The 20,496-nt window shown below is 34.9% G+C and overlaps 3 protein-coding genes, 1 long non-coding RNA gene, 1 other non-coding gene and 3 pseudogenes across 9 annotated transcripts; 7 read left to right on the top strand and 1 right to left on the bottom strand.

Moving 5' to 3' along the window:
• The first annotated feature begins 1,554 nt into the window (after positions 1 to 1,554).
• LOC143539652 (serine/arginine-rich-splicing factor SR34-like) lies at positions 1,555 to 3,674 on the top strand. The gene is made up of 10 exons (XM_077032909.1): positions 1,555 to 1,656; positions 1,832 to 1,897; positions 1,983 to 2,057; positions 2,162 to 2,276; positions 2,374 to 2,420; positions 2,557 to 2,614; positions 2,704 to 2,753; positions 2,842 to 2,898; positions 3,033 to 3,118; positions 3,482 to 3,674. Exons 1-10 carry the CDS (start codon positions 1,573 to 1,575, stop codon positions 3,669 to 3,671), a joined length of 828 nt encoding a protein of 275 aa, XP_076889024.1. The 5' UTR covers positions 1,555 to 1,572; the 3' UTR covers positions 3,672 to 3,674.
• Positions 3,675 to 3,727: 53 nt separating this feature from the next.
• On the top strand, positions 3,728 to 5,059 carry LOC143539653 (uncharacterized). Its single transcript, XR_013136476.1, has 4 exons — positions 3,728 to 3,779; positions 3,877 to 4,476; positions 4,851 to 4,939; positions 5,035 to 5,059. It is a non-coding gene; the product is annotated as an uncharacterized LOC143539653 (long non-coding RNA).
• A 1,572-nt stretch (positions 5,060 to 6,631) lies between these two features.
• LOC143539651 (putative E3 ubiquitin-protein ligase BAH1-like 1) lies at positions 6,632 to 9,073 on the top strand. Of its 2 annotated transcripts, none has more exons than XM_077032908.1 (6): positions 6,632 to 6,827; positions 7,517 to 7,761; positions 7,869 to 8,105; positions 8,543 to 8,675; positions 8,822 to 8,876; positions 8,968 to 9,073. In XM_077032908.1, the coding sequence occupies exons 1-6, from the start codon at positions 6,632 to 6,634 to the stop codon at positions 9,071 to 9,073; spliced, it is 972 nt and encodes a 323-aa protein (XP_076889023.1). The 2 variants fall into 2 exon arrangements, with proteins under 2 accessions (XP_076889023.1, XP_076889022.1); XM_077032907.1 differs by having other exon boundaries at positions 8,543 to 8,683; positions 8,818 to 8,876.
• A 152-nt stretch (positions 9,074 to 9,225) lies between these two features.
• On the bottom strand, positions 9,226 to 11,630 carry LOC143539650 (uncharacterized; annotated as a pseudogene). Its single transcript, XR_013136475.1, has 3 exons — positions 11,305 to 11,630; positions 9,774 to 9,895; positions 9,226 to 9,500 (listed from the first exon to the last, which is right to left on the bottom strand). The product of XR_013136475.1 is annotated as an uncharacterized LOC143539650 (transcript).
• Positions 11,631 to 14,397: 2,767 nt separating this feature from the next.
• Positions 14,398 to 15,206, top strand: LOC143539674 (WD repeat-containing protein GTS1 pseudogene; annotated as a pseudogene). Its single transcript, XR_013136478.1, has 3 exons — positions 14,398 to 14,495; positions 14,611 to 14,695; positions 14,810 to 15,206. The product of XR_013136478.1 is annotated as a WD repeat-containing protein GTS1 pseudogene (transcript).
• A 73-nt stretch (positions 15,207 to 15,279) lies between these two features.
• On the top strand, positions 15,280 to 18,916 carry LOC143539673 (small ribosomal subunit protein uS11x-like; annotated as a pseudogene). The gene is made up of 6 exons (XR_013136477.1): positions 15,280 to 15,390; positions 17,356 to 17,511; positions 17,624 to 17,669; positions 17,886 to 17,971; positions 18,050 to 18,179; positions 18,814 to 18,916. The product of XR_013136477.1 is annotated as a small ribosomal subunit protein uS11x-like (transcript).
• Positions 15,520 to 15,594, top strand: TRNAV-AAC (transfer RNA valine (anticodon AAC)). Its single transcript has one exon. It is a non-coding gene; the product is annotated as a tRNA-Val (tRNA).
• Positions 18,917 to 19,565: 649 nt separating the features above from the next.
• Positions 19,566 to 19,832, top strand: LOC143539672 (protein RADIALIS-like 6). Its single transcript, XM_077032923.1, has one exon. The coding sequence runs from the start codon at positions 19,566 to 19,568 to the stop codon at positions 19,830 to 19,832; it is 267 nt and encodes an 88-aa protein (XP_076889038.1).
• Positions 19,833 to 20,496: the final 664 nt, after the last annotated feature.

Here is a 20,496-nt window from a genome sequence, read left to right as displayed (position 1 = left end):
TGTTGCGTGTTTGAATCCCAGGTCTGATTTGTTTATTGTTAATTGTTTACAACTTGCTTAAGTGATTTGCTTATTCCAAACACACAAAATTGCTAGTGTGATCATCACTCCAAAATCGTCACTTCATAATGTTAGGAATCAATTGCATGTTACACTGACCAAATATTACTCGTGATTCGACACCATACTTGTCCTAACTAGCTTAAGGTGATTCGAAGCTGAATTATTCTTATTTTTTTTCATTGGGGACCTCTTTTGATTTGAGTGAACTTTTATATGCATGCATATTTTGAAGGACTAAAGTGAAGACATCCCACCTAACTAACATCGCGAACCTAATTTCGTCATCCCGCTGACTTAAAACCCTAATTACGTACCAAATCTTCATAACTGCAGGATCGTTAGCTCATCAAGGTACACGTAGCTTCACCTTATTGTCGATCAATTACATTGTTAATTATGCAATTACCGCATATACATAGTTGTATTCATCATCAATTACGATTCTGTTTAGGTTTAATTTCGATATTTTACTACTATGTGTTGCTCAATCGCAATGTTACGTTGCTTATCGTTTTCTGCACTTGTTCGATTAGCTTAGCAGTCAGATTTTGTGATTTAGGTCATGTAAATTGTGTGATTTCGGATGAATTGTGATAGAAACCGGAAATCTAAATTACTTAAATAAAGATGATTAGCCACATTCGAGATAGGCTTGATCTCCAAATAAAGGTTACGAACCCTGATTTTAATAAATAAACATTCGACATCTGAATAAACAACAAACGATCTACTAATACTGCTTCTAGTGACGGTTATTGGCATAACTTCCCACTACACGTTCTCCTATTAATTCTCATTGATAGGTACGTATCAAATTGCTTATCTGATTTTTGTCATAGGTAGGGCTGTAAATGTGATCGAACTGAACGAGGCCTTGTTTATGCTCGTCCGTTGAGATTACTAGCTGAACAAATTTATTGTTCGTGTTTGTGCGTTAAGGAGATGAACTTGTTCACGAACGAATACAAATGAACGCAAATAATGCTTTATTTGATTTGGCTAAACGAGACTGGTCTGTGCCAACAGTTCGGTCCGGCTGCCAAGTTTGCGTTGGTGTTTTTTTTAGCATTCATAATTTCATATTCATATGTTAATTTTACATAAAAAATTAATCATGTAATACTCATATATATTTTTGTTTAATAGTTAATAATTTTGCTTAAATCTATATGATAAGTATTAAAAACCTTTAACGCACAAACATAAATAAAAGAAAATTAACGAACATAAACGGACGTAAAGAAACACATTATCGAACATTCATGAATGCAGAATGAACATGGCCTCTGTTTGTGTTCTTTCATTTAGTTAATTGGACTAAATTCCTTGTTCATGTTTGTTCATTTATTAAACAAATTGAACTTCCCGCTGAACAGTATACGAACGGTTGGTTCATTTACAACTTTAGTCATAGGAAATGAGTTTCCTTTTCTTTCTTTCTTTTATTTTATTTTTTAAATTCTGTGATGATTGTCAAATTTTAATGGTTCTCATGTTATCAGGAAAAAAATGAGCCGATCTAGCAGAACGCTCTATGTTGGTAACCTTCCTGGGGATATTAGAGAGCGAGAAGTGGAAGATTTGTTTTACAAGGTAACTTACATCTGAGATTGAGATGCCTCTACATCTGGTTCCTTTGGACTATCACATTTATTGGGCTGAAATTGAACCCTGCTTGCCATGAAAACTTTAAGTATTGAATTTGCTGTGAGTGCTGTTATCAGGAGCACTAAGTTTGGTATATAATTGTTGTTATATTTGATTTTAGTATGGTCCAATAGCCCACATCGAGTTGAAAATTCCACCGAGACCTCCAGGTTATGCTTTTGTTGAGGTGAGCTTCATTTTGTTAATATTGCTGCTTTCATTTTTTATTCTTTCTTGCTCTCATATAATTTAATATTCTTTTTTTTTTCCAGTTTGAGGATGCTCGTGATGCTGATGATGCTATTCGTGGTCGTGACGGCTACGATTTTGATGGGCACAAATTACGGGTTGGTGGTTGGTCAGACCTACAAAACACACATGAGATGTCTAGTTGTTTCACTTGTCAGTAGCAGTAAAAGTCCATCTATTTGATATTATATTGTTTGAACAGGTGGAACTAGCTCATGGTGGTCGTGGTAACTCATCTCATAAAGACCGTTATAGCAGTCATAGCAGCGGTCGTGGTGGTCGGGGTGGTGGAGTTTCTAGACGCTCTGATTACAGAGGTTTAATATTATTTTATTTGCGCTTGTTTGTTACAACATTTTAATAACCTTGAAGACTAATGTTTATAAATATAATTGTTTTATATAATTGACACAGTTTTGGTGACTGGGTTACCTTCCTCTGCATCATGGCAGGACCTTAAGGTCGGTATCTTTTTCATGTTTGTAAATTAACTTTGAATTAAGCATTTTGGGATTTTTTAACATGTTTGTTCATAACAACTTGAACTTTTAACGTTATCGAGCTATCGGTTAACATCACATCTTTTCTTATATCCAGGATCATATGCGCCGTGCTGGGGATGTTTGTTTCTCCCAAGTTTTTAGGGAGGGAGGCGGTAAGATTAAAATTAAAATGTGTCATGGAAAGGATGTAAACATTTTTACCTAATTAAAGTGGTTGTGATTATGTGTTAATGTGTTGCAGGCACCACAGGGATTGTGGATTACACAAATTATGATGACATGAAATATGCTGTAAGCTATCTATTTTCTTTCCACTCTTTGCAGATAGGAATTCATTTTGAAGTTACATTGCTAAATTTATTTTCATTTTTGTCTACAGATACGGAAATTGGACGACACTGAGTTTCGGAACGCTTTCTCACGTGGATACATACATGTATGCTTTCAATTTATATTTGAACTACTCGAATGTGCTTAACTAATTCTTCCAGTTAGATTGCAGGCTATGCATGCACTTCAAACCATTAAGAATTCGTTTTGTGCTAAAATCTTAAGTTAAAATTTTCACAGGTGAAGGAATATGATTCAACCCGTTCTAGAAGCCGCAGTCAGAGCAAAAGCAGAGGCTATAGCAGGAGCAGAAGCAGGAGCCGAAGGTAGGGACATTTTCTATTGCACCATTTCATCTTGTTTCTCTAACTTATATGCAAATTAGGGGGTGTTTAGGATTGTGGTTATCTAGTGATTAGGTGTTTTGGAATAATCAGTTTGGATAAGGTACTCACAATTTCAAACTGGTTACCCAAAACTGATCACTTAAGTCTAAACTCCAAACTATCATCTAATGCGCCTCGTCCAAACTCTTTAAAATTATCTGTGATTTAAAAACAAAACTGATTTATCTTTAAAACTCATCAAACTCTTTACCAGACAATCAGTTTGCAAAAGTGACCGCAAACACCCCTTAATAAACATAAAGTTTAGTTTTATGCCTTCTCCTTATTCATATTCTCATGCAGCAAGTCTCCAAAAGCAAAATCTTCTCGTCACTCGAGATCTCATTCTGGATCCAAACCTCGCTCTTTACCAAGGCATACCTTCTCTCCTCTCTATGTTTATTATGACCTAAGGCTTATATTTTCATATAAGAAAGATGAGACAAATCTTAGTTACTTAACACAACTGTCATTACTGATTATAAATAACTAAGAAGCACTATTCTACCTTTTTTATTACTTGCTTGTATGATAGTGTCAATATGATTTAGCTATCATACTGGTTACTTTTGATTATTAGATTGTTTACGTTGCAGTGAGTGTGACCTTTTTTATTACTTGCTTGTATGATAGTGTCAATACGATTTAGTTATCATAATGGTTACTTTTCATTATTAGATTGACAACGTTGCAGTGAGTGTGACTATGTAATTAATTGTTGCTATAGCTTTTACATGTGGGTCAGTAGACGAGTTGAAAAAAATATTAGAAAGATGAAATGCAAACAATTGTCTGATTGTTTACATGGATACATTTCTTTATATGGGGATTGCATCTTAAAATTTTTAAAAAGGATATGGTGCAATTGGCTATACCACTTTTGGTTGTTGAGGTATGGTGCTTTGTGTATGCCAGTTTTGGAATTCTTTATGGTGTTCTTAAATACCTACCATCAATGCACATGGTTGCTGGATTTTGGGAACATGAAGAATCATGGATATGGATTGCAATTATAAGGCTGGAGTCCGAACAAGAAGTATCTTGGATATGGATTGCATTGGACTTAAATAAGCCTTCTTTTTCCATTTAAACTATAATTTTTGGTTACATCCTAGTTAATTCATTAGGTCCTGTCATAATATACTGATTAATATTGATTGTTGTTACCGAGTCACTGAGGTGGATGTGGCATCAAGGCTCTAGGATCAGAATTGTTAAAAGAGGAACATGTGGATATTAAAATATATTTCTGTAACTTTTGCAGATCTCCTTCAAGATCCAGATCTCCTGTACCACCTGTAAGTGAAACTATATTAGTTTTCAAGATTTTATCAAAACTCTCTATTTTGATGTGACTTAATCAGTTTAGCTTATAATTGTTGTTAAAGGTGGCTGAAAATGTTTCTATAAAAGATCTGTCTAAATTTTCGTTACAAAAAAGTATAGTTTTCAACAATAATATGATTTATGAAGTTGTCTGATAAAAAAGCACAATGGGTGACTACTATCAAGTATCAATCTGTGTCACTCGTTTCATTATTTAAATTCTTATTTTTTAATTTACTCATTAAAGATTTAACATAACTCGAATCAATCCGTTCAAAAGTAAACGGGTTGAAATTGCGACAGTATAGAATGAATCATTTGGACTTGTCAACTGACTATTATTCAGCCTGAGAAGGCTATTAGTAAAAGCCCCCAAGGACGCAGTCCAAGCAAAAGCAAGAGTCCCGAAAGAAGCAGGAGCAAGAGCAAGAGCTTGTCAAGGTATAATTACTTTATTCCATACTTAAGACAACAGTATTAAGGTTTTACATAAATATAGTGCTGATTCAGGAACTATAACATGTGTCCAGGTGATGATTTAGCTGGTAGTTGTGGTGCGCCTTGGCCTGGCGATGTTATTTTTTTAAGTCGAACAGTGGATTATTTAAGACAGCTATCCCTTTAAAAAGATTATGCTACTGAGTTTATTTTGAAAAAACTTGTTTTTGTATTCTAGTCATCATCATTTTAACTATCCCACCTACGCTGGTGGGCGGAATTGCATTTAACTTGGTATGAAACATTTAGTGGATTGGTAAAATCTCTTTTGTCTACCTTGGGGGTTTTTGTAAAACCGTTAGGTTATTAGTTACCAATTACTGCCGAAGTGATAACGTCCCATCGGCTTCGTTGGTATCAGAGTATCTTGACTAGGAGTCTTCTGCAGCAATAACAAATTCGAAATTAAGGTTTCTGTGAACCAAAGGGTTGAATCCTATATTCTGAAGCAGGGGGTTGAAACAAGGGTGGGTTTGTGCATCGACAATGCCCAGTTGACTGTTTAATGTTAACAAAATGTCAATTTGACCAACTAATTTTCAAAATGTCCACAACTCGTTGATCCGATCATCTTTTAATCGTTGTTCGACGGATTTTTTAATCTGCCGCTAGTCCAACTGAAGTGATGTCGTATGAAAGTATGATAATGAAATTTATCAAGTCAAAAGCTACTTTTATAGTTTTATAACTTTCCTTGAAAGCTACCATATCTGTACCAACTCTTTTATTTAAAATATTTTAATTCAATTAAAAAAACCTAACTTTTCAGTTAATTCACGCAACCCAAATGTAACGAAACATGTCTTTCATTTAGATATTTTTATCTTTTTACATATCTTTTTAAATAGTTTGTTACAATCGTGACATATGAAAATCATGTTCTTACAGTTTAGACACGCAAACTAGTTGAGGGATGTTAAGTCCTGCTTTAATATATTATAAAGTGTATTTAGTATCGAACATAAGAGTACATTACATGTAGCTAGTCCCAATGATTTCCCTGCTTAAAATTGTGTGGATTAAAAAAAATTCAATCTAGAAACTACATAACTGTAATAGTTTCTTTTTATTATTCTAAATTAAAAAAATGAAACAACGTTTTCAAGATATACATAGTCTGATGCTCGATTTAATTCATCATCCCTATAATGAAAATCGGTTCTTATGGGTTGACACAAGTTATAATAGTAGTAGTAATAATAACAATAATAATAAATTGTGTTAAAAAAGCGTTACAATTTGGAAGTAACTTCCTACTAGAGCATGGATGTTTGAATGGTCGAGTCCATTAAATGTTTGTCATTATAACAAGTCTCAAATTCGAATATTGTTTGCACTGGTTTTCTATCATACGCTCTTGAAAATCACATGACACTGACCGTGATTTTTCTGGTAATAGTTTTGCTATAATAATAATAAATAAATAAATCAATAATTTATTAAAAAAAAAAAAGACAAGGATTTGGAAGTAACTTTGAAAGTATAGTATGAATGGTCCGAACCTATGCATATTATTCAAGAACATGACACCTTGAAAACTACAAAATATATAACAATTAACGAAACAAGAATCAGATCATATCAATATCCAATATCCAAATTCCAATTCCTGTGCAAGACAAAAACAATATGAAATTCTGCAAGAAATACCAGGAGTACATGCAAACACAAGATCATAAAAAACTACCAGCTGTGGGTTTCAAAAATCTCAAGAAGATCTTGAAACGTTGTCGAACTGATCATACCATCGTTTCACATCGATCACAATCATCATCATCGTCCCTTATTAACAGATCTCCTGATATCTGTCCTCATCATTGCCCTGGTACCATTTATCCACATTTGTTTTAAACATGTTGGATACATTATTATTGTATTTTTATGTTAAATATCATGGATTGTATCATTTGGTATAGGCTGTAAACGAGCCCAACCGTTCATCAATGGTTCACGATCACAAAAGAGCAAACAAACACAAATGAACGCAAACAATGTTTTATTTGATTTGGCTAACCGAGAACGATTGGTGTCAATGGTTCGGCCAAGATACCAAGTCTTTGTTGGTGTTTTTTTTAACATCCATATTCATGTGTTAGTTTTACACATATATGATAACATAATACTCATATATATTTTTGTTTTATAGTTAGTAATTTTGCTTAAAATTATATGATAAAATTAGAAAAGCCATTAAAAGGTACTCAAAACGTTTAACAAACAAACATAAACGGACACATTATCAAACGTTCACAAACGCAAGTGAACAAACATAGCCTTTGTTTGTTTTCGTTCATTTAGTTTAATCGAACGGGATTCCTTGTTAACGCTCGTTCATTTATTAAATGAACTTCCTGCCAAATAGTTCACCAAGCGTTGGTTGGTTTATAATCCTAGTTTGGTATGTTAAAGACAGCTCCATTAGTAGAAGCAGATATTAAATGATTTGTATGGATCACATAATAAAGACTTGGCAAGAATATGATCTTATAATATCATGAATGCAATTTGATGCAGTGTGCGACGGGACATTCTTTCCTTCCCTGATGAAAGAGATGTCAGCGGTCGTTGGATGCTTTAATAAACGCGCACAGAAACTGCTGGACGTTCATCTAGCAACAGGGTTCCGCGAGTATTATGTGTGGTGCAGAGGTAAGTTGCAGGGTAACCATGGTGCTTTAGTTCAAGAAGGCAAAGACCTAGTTGCTTATGCCATTATTAACGCCATTGCTTTGCGTAAAATTCTCAAGAAATATGATAAGGTTAGTGTCATTTTTAGTCTATTTATTAAACAAATCGATTTGGGTCGTTATGTTTTATCTTAAAAACAAATATTTTTTAACACGTTCATTAAATGTATGAACCGTAGATACATTACTCAAAACACGGGCAAGCATTCAGGTCACAAGTACAAAGTATGCACATGGAAATCCTGCAGTCTCCGTGGCTGTGTGAACTGATTGCGTTCCATATTAATTTAAGGGAGACCAACCGAAAGGCTTTTGAGGGACCTTGTCTCGTTTTTAATGAGGGAAAACCATCACTTTCTTGTGAGCTTTCTGATACCTTCAAAATTGAGATTGATTTGACTTGTTCAATATGCTTGGTAAGTCTTCTGTTTTTGGCTTTATCCTTATGCTGCATTGATTATGTTCAACTCGCTAATCGGCCTCATCGTTGACCAATTCCAACCAAAATACTTAGTTGACATTTGTCAATTGTTTCATTAAAGTTTTGTGTCCCTAAAGTCGGTCAATGGAACACTTAAAGAACTCGGTTACTGTTGAATGGATTGTTTCCTTTAAAATATACAAAGTTGCTAATTTAATAAACAAACGACTAGTTTTATCCGACCGCTAAATCATCCAAATAGCTCATAATAGTAGACTAAGCGCATTGTTATTTTATGCATTAACGGCATCTTTTTGTATTATTAGTGATTTAAGAACTACAGAACCTATACACCATGGATTTTTCAAGCATGATTATGTTGATTATGTAAAGATAAAAGCGCTTATTCTTTCGTTGAATATGTTTGAACAGGATACTGTATTTAATTCGGTATCTCTTACTTGCGGGCACATCTTCTGCTACATGTGTGCTTGCAAATCCGGATCAGTAACAATTGTTGATGGATTACAAGCAGCAAGATCAACAGCAAAATGTCCTACCTCTCGTTTCATAGTTTTCTCATAATTTTTTTATACGTTTATATAAGGTTTATTCACTGAAATACAACTTATTTTCATTTTTCGTCACATGTAAAAAATAATATTATTCCTGTCATCATATTATCTTGAATCTGTGTCGATTTCCAGGCAGGAGTTTATGAAGGAGCTCTCCATTTAGATGAACTAAACCTTTTACTAAGTAGAAGGTAAACTTTACTAACACAATAATTAATCAGCTACAAAGACTTCACTATAACTAATCAGCCATACTAACTATGATTTGCAAACTTCAAACAGTTGTCCGAAATATTGGGAAGAACGACTTCAGAACGAAAGAGTCGAAAGAATCCGACAGGCAAAGGAACACTGGGAAACTCAGTCGCGGGCTTTTCTTGGCATCTAAATTCAGTATTTACCTTTCACAAGCCCTTGAATAAATAGCAACTACAATCATTGTATCCAGACAGTTTTTTCTATGATTATACCATAGTAATTTATAAAAAGTGCATATTTTTTGTAATCTTCACATTATAACGTGATAATAATGGTGTAATCATGGTTAGCAGACACCACATATAGCAAAGTAGATAGTTGTAAGTATTAAACAAAACCATATAGGATTACAATGAAATGTCAAAACTACGATCATCAACTGCAAAATTGCTGTAAAATGCAACCTCCGGGCTATAGAATTCCAAGGAACTAATAATAAATCAAAGGGGAACAAGCATTGGATTCTTATCTTTATACATGTGATATCTCTTGCACAGCTTCTCGAGATTCGCAACTGAGTGCTGCATCCTGTTAAGTTTTGTATCCATGAACATGCTCTGCAAACAAGAAGCAAATGAGCAAAAGAAATATATACACAACAATCTAAAGCTAGCAATTTTGACCGGCTAATCTGCTTATAACATGAGTTGATTCAGGATATGTTTTATCTCTAATGGTTAAAATCATTTCACTGAGAAAGTATAATATCGAAAGCTAACCGGGCCGAAAGTATTTCAGGTCAACCCGACCCGTTACCCTATCCTCCTGACACGCCTATTTTCAATCTCAACATACTAAAAACAAGTTTCTTCATTATGTGAACTTCTCACCTGATAGTCATCTCCGTATTTCTCTACCAGTGGTCTGATATGATTTCGCTGCATCGCTGTTAATGGTTGCAGAGGAGCATGTTTCCCGTCTACACGCTTTTTCCCAAGTGCCGATTTTACATCTGCAACACCAGAACAAGATATTATTGATATTATCTGGTTAAAACTTAAAACCTATCAGCACTCAGAAGCTTTTACTCATACAAAAAACTGAAAAACAAAAATTCTTGACAAAAACCTATGTTGGAACAAATCAACTATTGTTATTCTTTAGCAGCCTCACATCATTTGTGCATGCATAGTTTGGTCTATCATAACATCGTAATTACTATTTACTAGTTTTAATAATAGCATCACAAACTCAACCAACAACTAAACATACAGTGAGCATATCTTCATTTGAAAACAAAATCAAGCCTGCAAATGATGTATTTAAGTCCTCGTTATTAAACTGAGAAAAAAAGATAACAATCCTGATCCAACCAAAATCCTGATTGATAATTTTAATTTAACAACAAGAAATCAAATATACTTAACAGAAACACGAAATACATTATGAACAGTATAAGCACATAGTAGTGGTGCAAATGAGCTGAGCTGCTCGCGAGCTACTAGAGCTTGTATCGATAAAAAGCTCGAAACAAGACAAGCTTTTCGTTTTCGAGCTTCAAATAAAGGTCATTTAGTTATAGATCCCGAGCTCAAACCTTGTATGGGAAGCTCATTTAGGCTTGTCAAGCCTTAACGAGCCTTGTTTATTTTTACGTTTTACCCTTTTCGGACTTCTATATATTGCTTTCACATAGCACAGTCGACCTGGACCCGGGCTTTGGCTCGTTTAAGGTACTACACGAGCTTGAGCCGAGCTTAGGCTAATGCAAGGTTTTGCTCAAAAAAATTTAAAAAATTAACTATATTCGTATATAAATAAATTATTATTAATGATAAACAAGCTGAGCCCGAGCTTGAAAAAGAAACTCACGAGCGGAGCTCTTGAGGTTAAGAAAAAGAGCTCTACATGTCTTGTAAGTGGAAAACAACTCGCAAGCCGAGCCCGAGCTTTAAAAAAGAGCTCGAAACATCCTGTAAGAGCATGTTTGGGATTGAGTTGACAAATGTTTATTGGCTTATTGGCTTTTACAAAAAGCCATTTTGAAAAGCCAAGATTTGGGGCTTTTGAAAAACTGCTTTTTAACCCTTTTAAAAAGCTAAAATAAAAAAGATTTTTGTGACGCCAAACACATTGTAACTTATTGGCTTTTTGAAACACAAATAAGCCAACAAGCGTTTTTCAAACTCGATCCCAAACATGCTCTAAGTCAAACACGAGCCGAGCTTTCTTAGGCTACTCGAGCTTGGATCGATAAAAACCTCAAATCGAGCCAAGCCCGAGCTTGAGCGATGTGTTTTTTTTTTTTTAATTTGACCTCTTTTAGACTTAATTTCACATTGCACAGCCGAGCAACATACATGAACTAATTAATTAATAAATAATAAACAAGCCAAACCTGAGCTTGAAGAAACAACTGACCGTCTTCTTCGAGTTCGCTACCGGAGTCCATGGGCTCAAACTCATCAACGGGGCCATCCAATTTCGGAGGTGGGAGTTGGAGTGACTCGCTCTCGATAATCTTGGAGGTGCGAGCACGAACGCCCAGCAGGTTAGGGTTTGAAACAACACCGAACGTCTTGTAGTTCTCGAGCACACTGCCTTGGTCGTCCCATTTGGTTTTGGACAAGTCGACGAGAGATCGAAACTTGGGTGGGATTGAGAAGGCCGGTTTGGTTCTTCTTGGGTAACCCAACACGGACCTTGTTGGTTAGAGATCTCTTGTACTTTCTTCTTGATCCACCCATTGTTGTTCTGTGTGATGATGGCGGAAGGTGAATAATAAGAGGGTTTATTATTGTTAGGGTTTAAGACGGAGGATTTATATGTTAGTATGGACCCTCCTGGTTTAAATCTTTTATCGTTTTCGTCCGTTAACCCTTGTGTTAGGTCGAAGGAGGCGTCGGGCGCGTCTATCTGCTCTTTACATGTCCAAATCATCGTAACGTTTTTCTTACTTTATCTTTATCTGATACACTAGTTGCTCCTAAAATCTTATGGAAAACGTTGTTTCTAATTTGATTCAATATTGTGTCTCGGTTTACGCACAAGTATCTTCTTGATGGTCTAACAATATGTTCGTGTAGCATCGAAGGTTGAACAATACCCCTGCAAATTCTCTCCATCGACACTATCCTACTTGGATGCGAAGGAAAATGTGAGTATTTATGTCTCAATTGCTCTCGGGACAAACAATCCGAAGTGCTTGAGTTTGGAACCGGTTGGCATTCAATGATGAGTTCGATGTACTCGTTTTCGTTTACCATAATAAAGTCATTGTAAAGATAATAAAGATAATTGGTCTTAGAACGACTAATCATTTAACATTTCCCTCTCTAGAGCTACTCACAACTCCTCTAGCCTCATGTTCAGATCATGTTTGCTTTTAGCAACTAACATAATATTGTTTATGAAAAACATGCACCGCAAATCTGTCTTATGGATTAGGTTTGACGACCTGTTTAGAACCACTGCAAAAATAAAATAAAATAAAATAATAATAATAAAAACAAACAAGCTCAACGCTAACCCCTGATAAAGGCCTGTCTCTATCGAAAAGAACCCAGCATCCTCACAGTTGCTCAAACGTGTGTTTTCGTGCTGATATACATATCCTTAATCATATATATATATATATATGTGTGTGTGTGTGCATGTGTGTGTATTCAAGGTGAATGTATATGCAAGCCTTCATAAAAGTAAATAAACCAACTAAATGTCATTCTAACTTTGGTGAGGTGGTAAATTGCTTTAATGAAATTTGTAGTTCGTAAAATAAATAAATAAACTTTTAGGGGTGTTTATATATAGTCCGTAAACTAGCGGGACTAAAAAATATTACAATATAAACCCTCACTCGCCGGGAAATTAACTACCGCCGTTGATGGAGGCGACTGATATGGATATGGATGTAGAAGTAAACCAACATCATAATGATAACAGTGGCAGCTCATCGAAACGATTTGCACTCAAAAACGCCATCCAAACCAACTTCGGTGATGATTACGTCTTCCAAATCGTTGCCAAGTACGTAAACCTTAACCTTATTATTTCTAACCTCAATTATACATCTAATAATACAATTGAGTGTGATTCAGGGAAGACTGGACATCCATGGCGGTGGCACTTTCTTCCAACACTCTGAAACTGTATTCACCGGTAACCGGCCAGTTCGCCGGAGAATGCTGTTATCATTCTCACAGGATCAATCACATTAAGTTTTCGGATAATAATGTATTGCATTCTTGCTCCTCTGATGGTACTCTCAGGGCTTGGGATACTCGCACTAACCAACAGGTTTCCCCCTTTTGCTGTTTCGGTTAGCGATGTGCATGAAACTGGAAAAACAAACCCAAACAAAAACTGATTGTTTGGTTTTATGTTTTGTGTAAAAAACCGAACTTATGGATTTTCATTTTTTTTTTTAACTTAAGTAATCTATAAGAATTGAATAAATATGTAACTCAAACATTTTAGCCCAAATTATAATAATAATCTATTATTTGTTATTAATAAACAGGATAATCCGATAACTTAGAACCAAATTCATTATTTTTCGGCCCAAAATCTAAAAGCTTAAATGGCAAAACCGAAAAACGAAACGAATGGTTTTCAAAAATTCAAAAATCAAAGTATTGGTTTTTTGGTTCGGTTTCAGCACAAAACCGACCCAAATGGAACCGTGCACAGCCCTAAATATGGTAGCTGTCTATACCGTTACATCAAATCCATTTCAATGTTTTAGTGTGTGTAATTTTCTATATATGAGTTGCAGGTGTCCTGTCTAAACGCTGGGCCGTCACAAGAAATATTTAGCTTTTCATTTGGTGGATCAGGAGACAATCTTCTTGCTGCTGGTTGCAAATCTCAGGTACTGCTATTTTATCAAACCGACCGATTGTGCTAACCCAACACATTAATAAATGCAATTCAGATTCCATTGAATTCCATCGAATTATGTGAACCAGACGCACACCAAGTTTTCCATAATAAAAAGAATGAAATTGGTTTATGTAGATTCTTTTCTGGGACTGGAGAAGCAATAAGCAGGTTGCCAGCTTAAAGGAATCTCATATGGATGATGTCACACAGGTTTGTTCTAATCGTATTGTCCTGTTTGCTGTTCATATTCAATGTTCTTATTTAGTGAAATAGTTTTGAAAACTTCAGTTTTTCTCACTTTAATTGATTCCATTTACTAGTTTTATGTCTGGATTCTGTCAGCTATTTCAACCTGTTATTGGTAAACTCGGGGTCCCTATCAATAACCCGAGATTAAGTGAAAATGCAGCTTGTGTTATATTATGTCAACGTAATGCAAACCATGAATGGTTACAGGTTCACTTTGTACCGGAGCGTCAAAATAAACTTATATCCGCCTCTGTCGATGGTCTAATTTGTACATTTGATACGAGTGGACAAATCAACGATGACAATCATCTTGAATCTGTAAGTTCAGTGTAATTACTTGCTTGTTTGACAAGAATAAAACTTGTTATTTGTTCTTTGCATACTATGAAGGTGATTAATGTGGGGACATCCATTGAGAAAGTGGGTATTTTTGGAGGGAATTATGAGAAATTGTGGTGCTTAACTCACATTCAAACTTTAAGGTACTTTGCTCTATAATCTATATCTTCCTATCCATCCTTAACAAGATTAATTTTTAAGAAATATACTGTTTTTTTTTCTTCTATTGTTTTATGACTTGCTTGCCTTGTCTTTTAGTATTTGGGATTTGAATGATTCAAGACTTGAAGCCAATTTTGAGGATGCTCGCTACTTGGCTTCTAATAGTTGGGCTCTAGATCCTGTATGTAGCCTTGTTTTATGTGCTTGTTTTATGTGCTAGTTAATATAATGATTATTGTTCTGAAACCGTATATACGGTATATCTTAATTATCATCTTATTGTTTAGATATGCAGCTTGACTATTTTGTTGACTGTCACTACTCGGCTGTGGACGATCGTTTATGGGTTATAGGCGGCACGAGTGGTGGCAGTTTGGGCTACTTTCCGGTAGCCTACGGTGGAGGAATGAGATCCGTTCTATCTCCAGAAGCTGTTTTTCATGGTGGTCATACGGGTGTCGTTAGGAGCGTGTTAGCTTCCCCTGCCATCAAAACTGGAATTAACCAAACACATGGGATGTTCGGGTGGACAGGTGGCGAAGATGGACGCTTGTGTTGCTGGTTATCTGATGAATCGTCTGATGTGAATCATTCGTGGATATCAACTTCACTGGTTGAAAGGAATACCAAAAATCGCAAGCACAATAGGCATCGTCCGTATTAGAGTGCAAATATTGATGAATGCTAATTGTTATACTATAGCTCTTCATTTTCTTTTTTTTCTTTTAAGTTTATGTTTTGTTGTTTTTTTTATTTGATTAGACAATGCATATAGCTAATGAGTATGTTTCAAATTTGCATGTGCTCTCTAATGAAACTCGAATGTTCTTCAATAACCATCAGATTAAGTTCGACTCTTTTGTAGCAGTCGACACCGTTACATGTGTGTATGAACTATGATGTTATGTATCTTCATGTGCGTATGTGTAGAAGACAATACAATGGTATGTTAAATGAAAAAACTAATAAGAAGACATATAATGTTTGAATCAACTTCATACCAAAGGTTTCGTGGTGTAGTTGGTTATCACGTCAGTCTAACACACTGAAGGTCTCCGGGTTCGAACCCGGGCGAAGCCAGTATTGTTTTTTACATTTTCTTTCAATGTAAGTTTCTAAATTGACCCAAATATTCCGAAAACTTCTTTAGTTGTGAAAACATATTCTTGGTGACTTATAAGGGGCTGCACATGTCTTAACAAGTCATGTCTGGTCTTAAGTGTAATGATAGCATATAGCTCCATAATGGGTCAATAGGCCTTAACAGGTCACATTAAGTTGTAATATACCGTATTTGGTTTGAAGTATAAGCTATATGACACGTACATGTCTTAAAGAGTTATATTTGTCTTATACCGAATGATACATAATGATAAATCATAATGGAGCATACTGGATCCATACGTCATTCATATTAAGTTTTAACGAGTTACGTTGAACCAGACTATGTGTTAACCAAGCATGAATGTGGCTAACAAAGTGCATCCATTTCATGACTAAGTGTTGAGCAATCGCGTGTGTAACTATGAATATGTTTAACTAAAATATGGACATAGACTGTCCATGTTCGATCAATTTACAACCATGTGTTGATTAAATACGACTATGTTACAACTGCATTTGATCATTTGCATGTATGTTTGATGAAGTCAACTATATATACAGTCTATCATACATGTCTTGACAGTTTTTATAACGGGCCATGATGAGCATTTTTACATTAGAGTCTCTATATTTATATCCATCTTCAAATTATAAAAATTTCATATATATATATATATCATTCTTCATAGGACTCTCCCTCTCCAAATTACAAAGCAAATGGGTCTACCGAAGATATATGTGGATTAAGGTTGTAACCGAGCCAAATCGCTCGCAAAGGCACTAGAGATCGGCTCTAGAAAAGCTCAAGCCTAAAAATAAGTTTGTCTAAACTCTAATAAACGAGCCTTCAGGCTTCAGTTATCAAGCTTGAGCCTAAACGAGCCTATTATTTATATAACTTTTATATAATATATATTTACTTATAAAATAATGATAAAAATAATTAAATAATATACAATATGTTATATATGGAGCTCGAAATGACCCGGATTAATCTTGAGCGCTCTATACGTTAAACAAGCCGAGGTTGAGCCTGGTGTAGCTCGGGCTTGGATTACAAATAAGAGGATGTCATAAAATAAGTTGGCGAAGCGTCTGGGCCGAAATAAGATGGTAACATGAGCCCAAAGGGCTTTTAAACAGTGCAGGATATAATATATAAAAGGTGAACACTGCCCTAATCCATCCTAAACCCTAGTGCCGCTGCTGCAAGCCGTAGGAACAAATCAGAATGGTAATCTCTTAATCTCCATTCGTAAATCATTTCAGTTTCTTCGGAACCCTAATTTATGCATATAATCAATCAAAAGTGTTTGCTGTTGTGGATCATCACCATTAGGTTTAACCGGTCTAACCAATCAGATCTGAAATTGAATGCTCGAAACCATTTTTATAAATTGTTTAGTCTAGTTTTGTCATAGTTGACTGCTGATTTTGTGATTGATTGAAATGTATAACTAACAGTTAGTTAGTTAGTTAGTTAAGCTAGTATTAATAAGAAAGAGATTAAGCTTAATAACACGGTACGCTTGTTTACAGCTTGAATTTAAGGTTAATTAGTTTTAAACAAGATGAAAATTAAGTTAATGTGAAACTGTAAACAAGAGAAAAATGTGACATATTTTGAATAATATTTTCTCACAACACTTTTTTAGTAAATGACATTCAATATATTGTTTTTTGAATAAATTTATTTGTTGTGTTATTGGTTTTTTGAAGATGTAAATTGTTTTTTAGCGCGGCTTAATTAGCTTGTGTTTTTTGATTGAATAGTCGAAGAGAAAGGTTAGAGAGCCAAAGGAAGACAATGTCACACTTGGACCGGCTACCCGTGAGGGAGAGCTTGTGTTTGGGGTGGCGCATATCTTTGCGTCGTTCAATGATACTTTCATTGTAAGTTTAAAGCTATACACATCTTTATTTATATAATATGTGCGTACTACATAGAAAAAGTGAATGACCATTCTTCTTGTGTTAATTATTTTCTTGTTATGCTTGTTTGCAGCATGTGACTGATCTTTCTGGGAGAGAAACCATGGTTCGGATTACTGGTATGTTTTTATTTTTATTCATAGGAACACACGTTACAGAATGTTGTTATTATAAGTTTTTTACAAAATATTTACTGTGATTGTTTAGCAGTGATGCCATATTAATGTATGTAATAGAACTTCATTATTAATCAAACATTTCAGTTAGCACTATGAAAATTTAAAGTGCTGTGTTTTTGTTTTGTTATTATGTTTATTTAATGTTTTTTTCATTAGGTGGAATGAAGGTGAAGGCTGATAGAGACGAGTCATCTCCTTATGCAGCTATGCTTGCTGCACAGGATGTTACAACTAGATGCAAGGTGGGCTACCTTGCTGTTTATTTTTTGAAAAATTGTGTTTGCATGTATTATTTTACAAGCTTGTGCTTTGTTTAACAGGAGCTCGGTATTAATGCCCTCCATATTAAGCTTAGGGCAACTGGGGGAAACAAGACAAAGACTCCCGGTCCTGGTGCTCAGTCTGCTCTTAGGGCTCTTGCTCGCTCTGGCATGAAAATTGGTCGCATTGGTACGATTTTTTAAAATTATTTAAGAGTTAATTTTGTTTTTTTTTCTGAGATTTTATTCATTTCGAATATGATTTCTCATTTTTTTTTCAAATTAGTGCTTGAGTGTTTTTCTAACAATTGAGTTATTTTTGGCTAACGCCGTTCCGTTTTGGCTGTTAAATCATGGTCAATTGCTTTCGCCTGTCCTTTTATATTGACCTCGTGTGATAAAATCACATTGGAAACTTAGCTGGCGACTTTGCTTTTCATGAATTGTTGCTCGTTGCCTGTTATCCATAATAATTTTGAAATTAGTGTGATCGAAGATAACATGGTTGAGGATGTGATGTTCAACAATTTGTTGAGATGAAAGCTTTGGGTTAGGGTGTTCGGTTTTGTTTTTTCATGGGGGGTTATTATAAAAGGATGAAAATTTCTTTTGAAGTGGAGCGCTTGATTGAGATTTAATGGCTGATCTGCGCCGCTGCGCAATCGTGGCTAAACGATTGAACTGAAGTGGTTAAAATCTTTAAAACACATACTTGAGTAAAAAAAGAGAAATCATACTCAACTTTGACTTCTTTTATATGTGTGCGTTTGTTTACTGTTGTTTATTTTTCGTGATACGTAAGTTTAATGTTTTGATAATGACAGAGGATGTGACACCAATTCCAACCGATAGCACTCGTCGAAAGAGTGGAAGAAGAGGAAGGAGACTGTGATTCCTTTTTGGACCACCATGTTTCCAGACGATTTGCATTTATGGTTATGGTTCTGTGTTCATCAACTTTTCTAAGTTGTTTTTGTGTTATTGCTGACATTTGAGGATGACATGCATTTTTGATGTCTATGTTGAACTGCTTTATACTTCTATTTCATGATCTTTCTAATATTTACTTTATATTTGAATCGATGCTTTATCTTTGCCAGTTATTTGCATAATTTTGTTTCTTATTTAACTGCGTCGATAAAAGCATTAAGTTTTAATGCATATTCTATAGCACTAGTTGCCCTCAAAACCAACCACGCCACAACCACCATTCGCTGTTTCTTTGCAAGTTCATGATTAAGAGAACTCTGTAAGCTTCAACGGTGGATCTGCTTCACTTGGTCAATGTTAACGCGCTTTACGTTGTTTTCTTTTATCAGTTACGGTCGGCGTATCAAAGCACGGAACTTTGAATATGAAAGAATAAAATCGAAGTTGGAATTTTCCGGAAGTATATCTTATTTTACAATTTGTAAATCTTTATAAGTTACCATAGAAATATTATAATGAAATGGCTGGTAAATTTGGATAATGACCCTGACTCGTATATTCTTTTTAATATAAATAATCATCTTCATAGAGAACAAAATATCGAAACAATTCAACTTTTTTTGATTTAAAGTCAACTGGATCCGACATGCAGAACGAGGAGAAGAATTCGATGTTTGTAAATGCAATGGTGATTGGGTTGGAGGAGATGGTTGACATGATTCTAGGTAAGACGGCTGACGAGGTGAAAGTGTACCACAAAGCTCTGGTGCGCGAGTTACATGAAATTGAGGCGGGTCGGGTTGAGTTACCCGATTATCCCAAAGGTGATAGTCACAGTCGCTCCAGTAAGGCGAAAAAAGAAAAGGCGAGGAAGAAGAAAGCGAATGCATGGACCATAGATGAACACAAGTAACGTCACTCTTTTTATTTTATTGTTTGTAATTTTTGATCTTTTAGCAAATAATGATGGTTTTGCATGAATAATATCACTTTGCATAGTTTATCTACCACTTTATTGTAATTGTCGCTTAACGTGACTTGTCTTAAAAAAACAGAATAAAATAAAAATTAAAAAAAATAGCTTGTTAAAAAGTCAACCCATTGATTCTTCATTATTGTTTTTGAAAGACAAATTTCTTTTACTTCATGAGACTTAAATGCCACAGGAGGTTCTTGAACGGACTGAAGACTTATGGAAAAGGGGGCTGGAGGAGCATTTCAAGAATGGTGGTGATTACTACGCAGGTGGCGAGCCATGCTCAAAAGTTTTTGCTTTAGCACAAGGAAGAGAATAACAACATAACAAAGAAAAAGAGGTATAACATTCATGACATCACCACCACGGACGCATAGAAGAAACTGTACATATTTGGATTTGAATTGGTCTATTTTGAACTTCTTTTTTCCTCTATTTCATGATCTTATTAATATTTACTTCATATTTGAATTGATGCTTTATCTTTGTCATTTGTTTGCATAATTGAGTTTCTTATTGAACTGTGTCAACAGTTTTGAACTGAGCCATGTTTTAGAGGTTTGAGTTATAAATAAAAGATAAAAATATATAATTGATATGA

Source organism: Bidens hawaiensis, unplaced genomic scaffold (genome assembly GCF_021521415.1).
Source record: "Bidens hawaiensis isolate Kalapana, Puna unplaced genomic scaffold, B.hawaiensis_p1.1 tig00011963_1, whole genome shotgun sequence".
Classification (NCBI taxonomy): Eukaryota; Viridiplantae; Streptophyta; class Magnoliopsida; order Asterales; family Asteraceae; genus Bidens; species Bidens hawaiensis.
The sequence above is the reverse complement of the archived record's forward strand: the minus strand, read 5'-3'. Positions and strand labels throughout refer to the sequence as shown.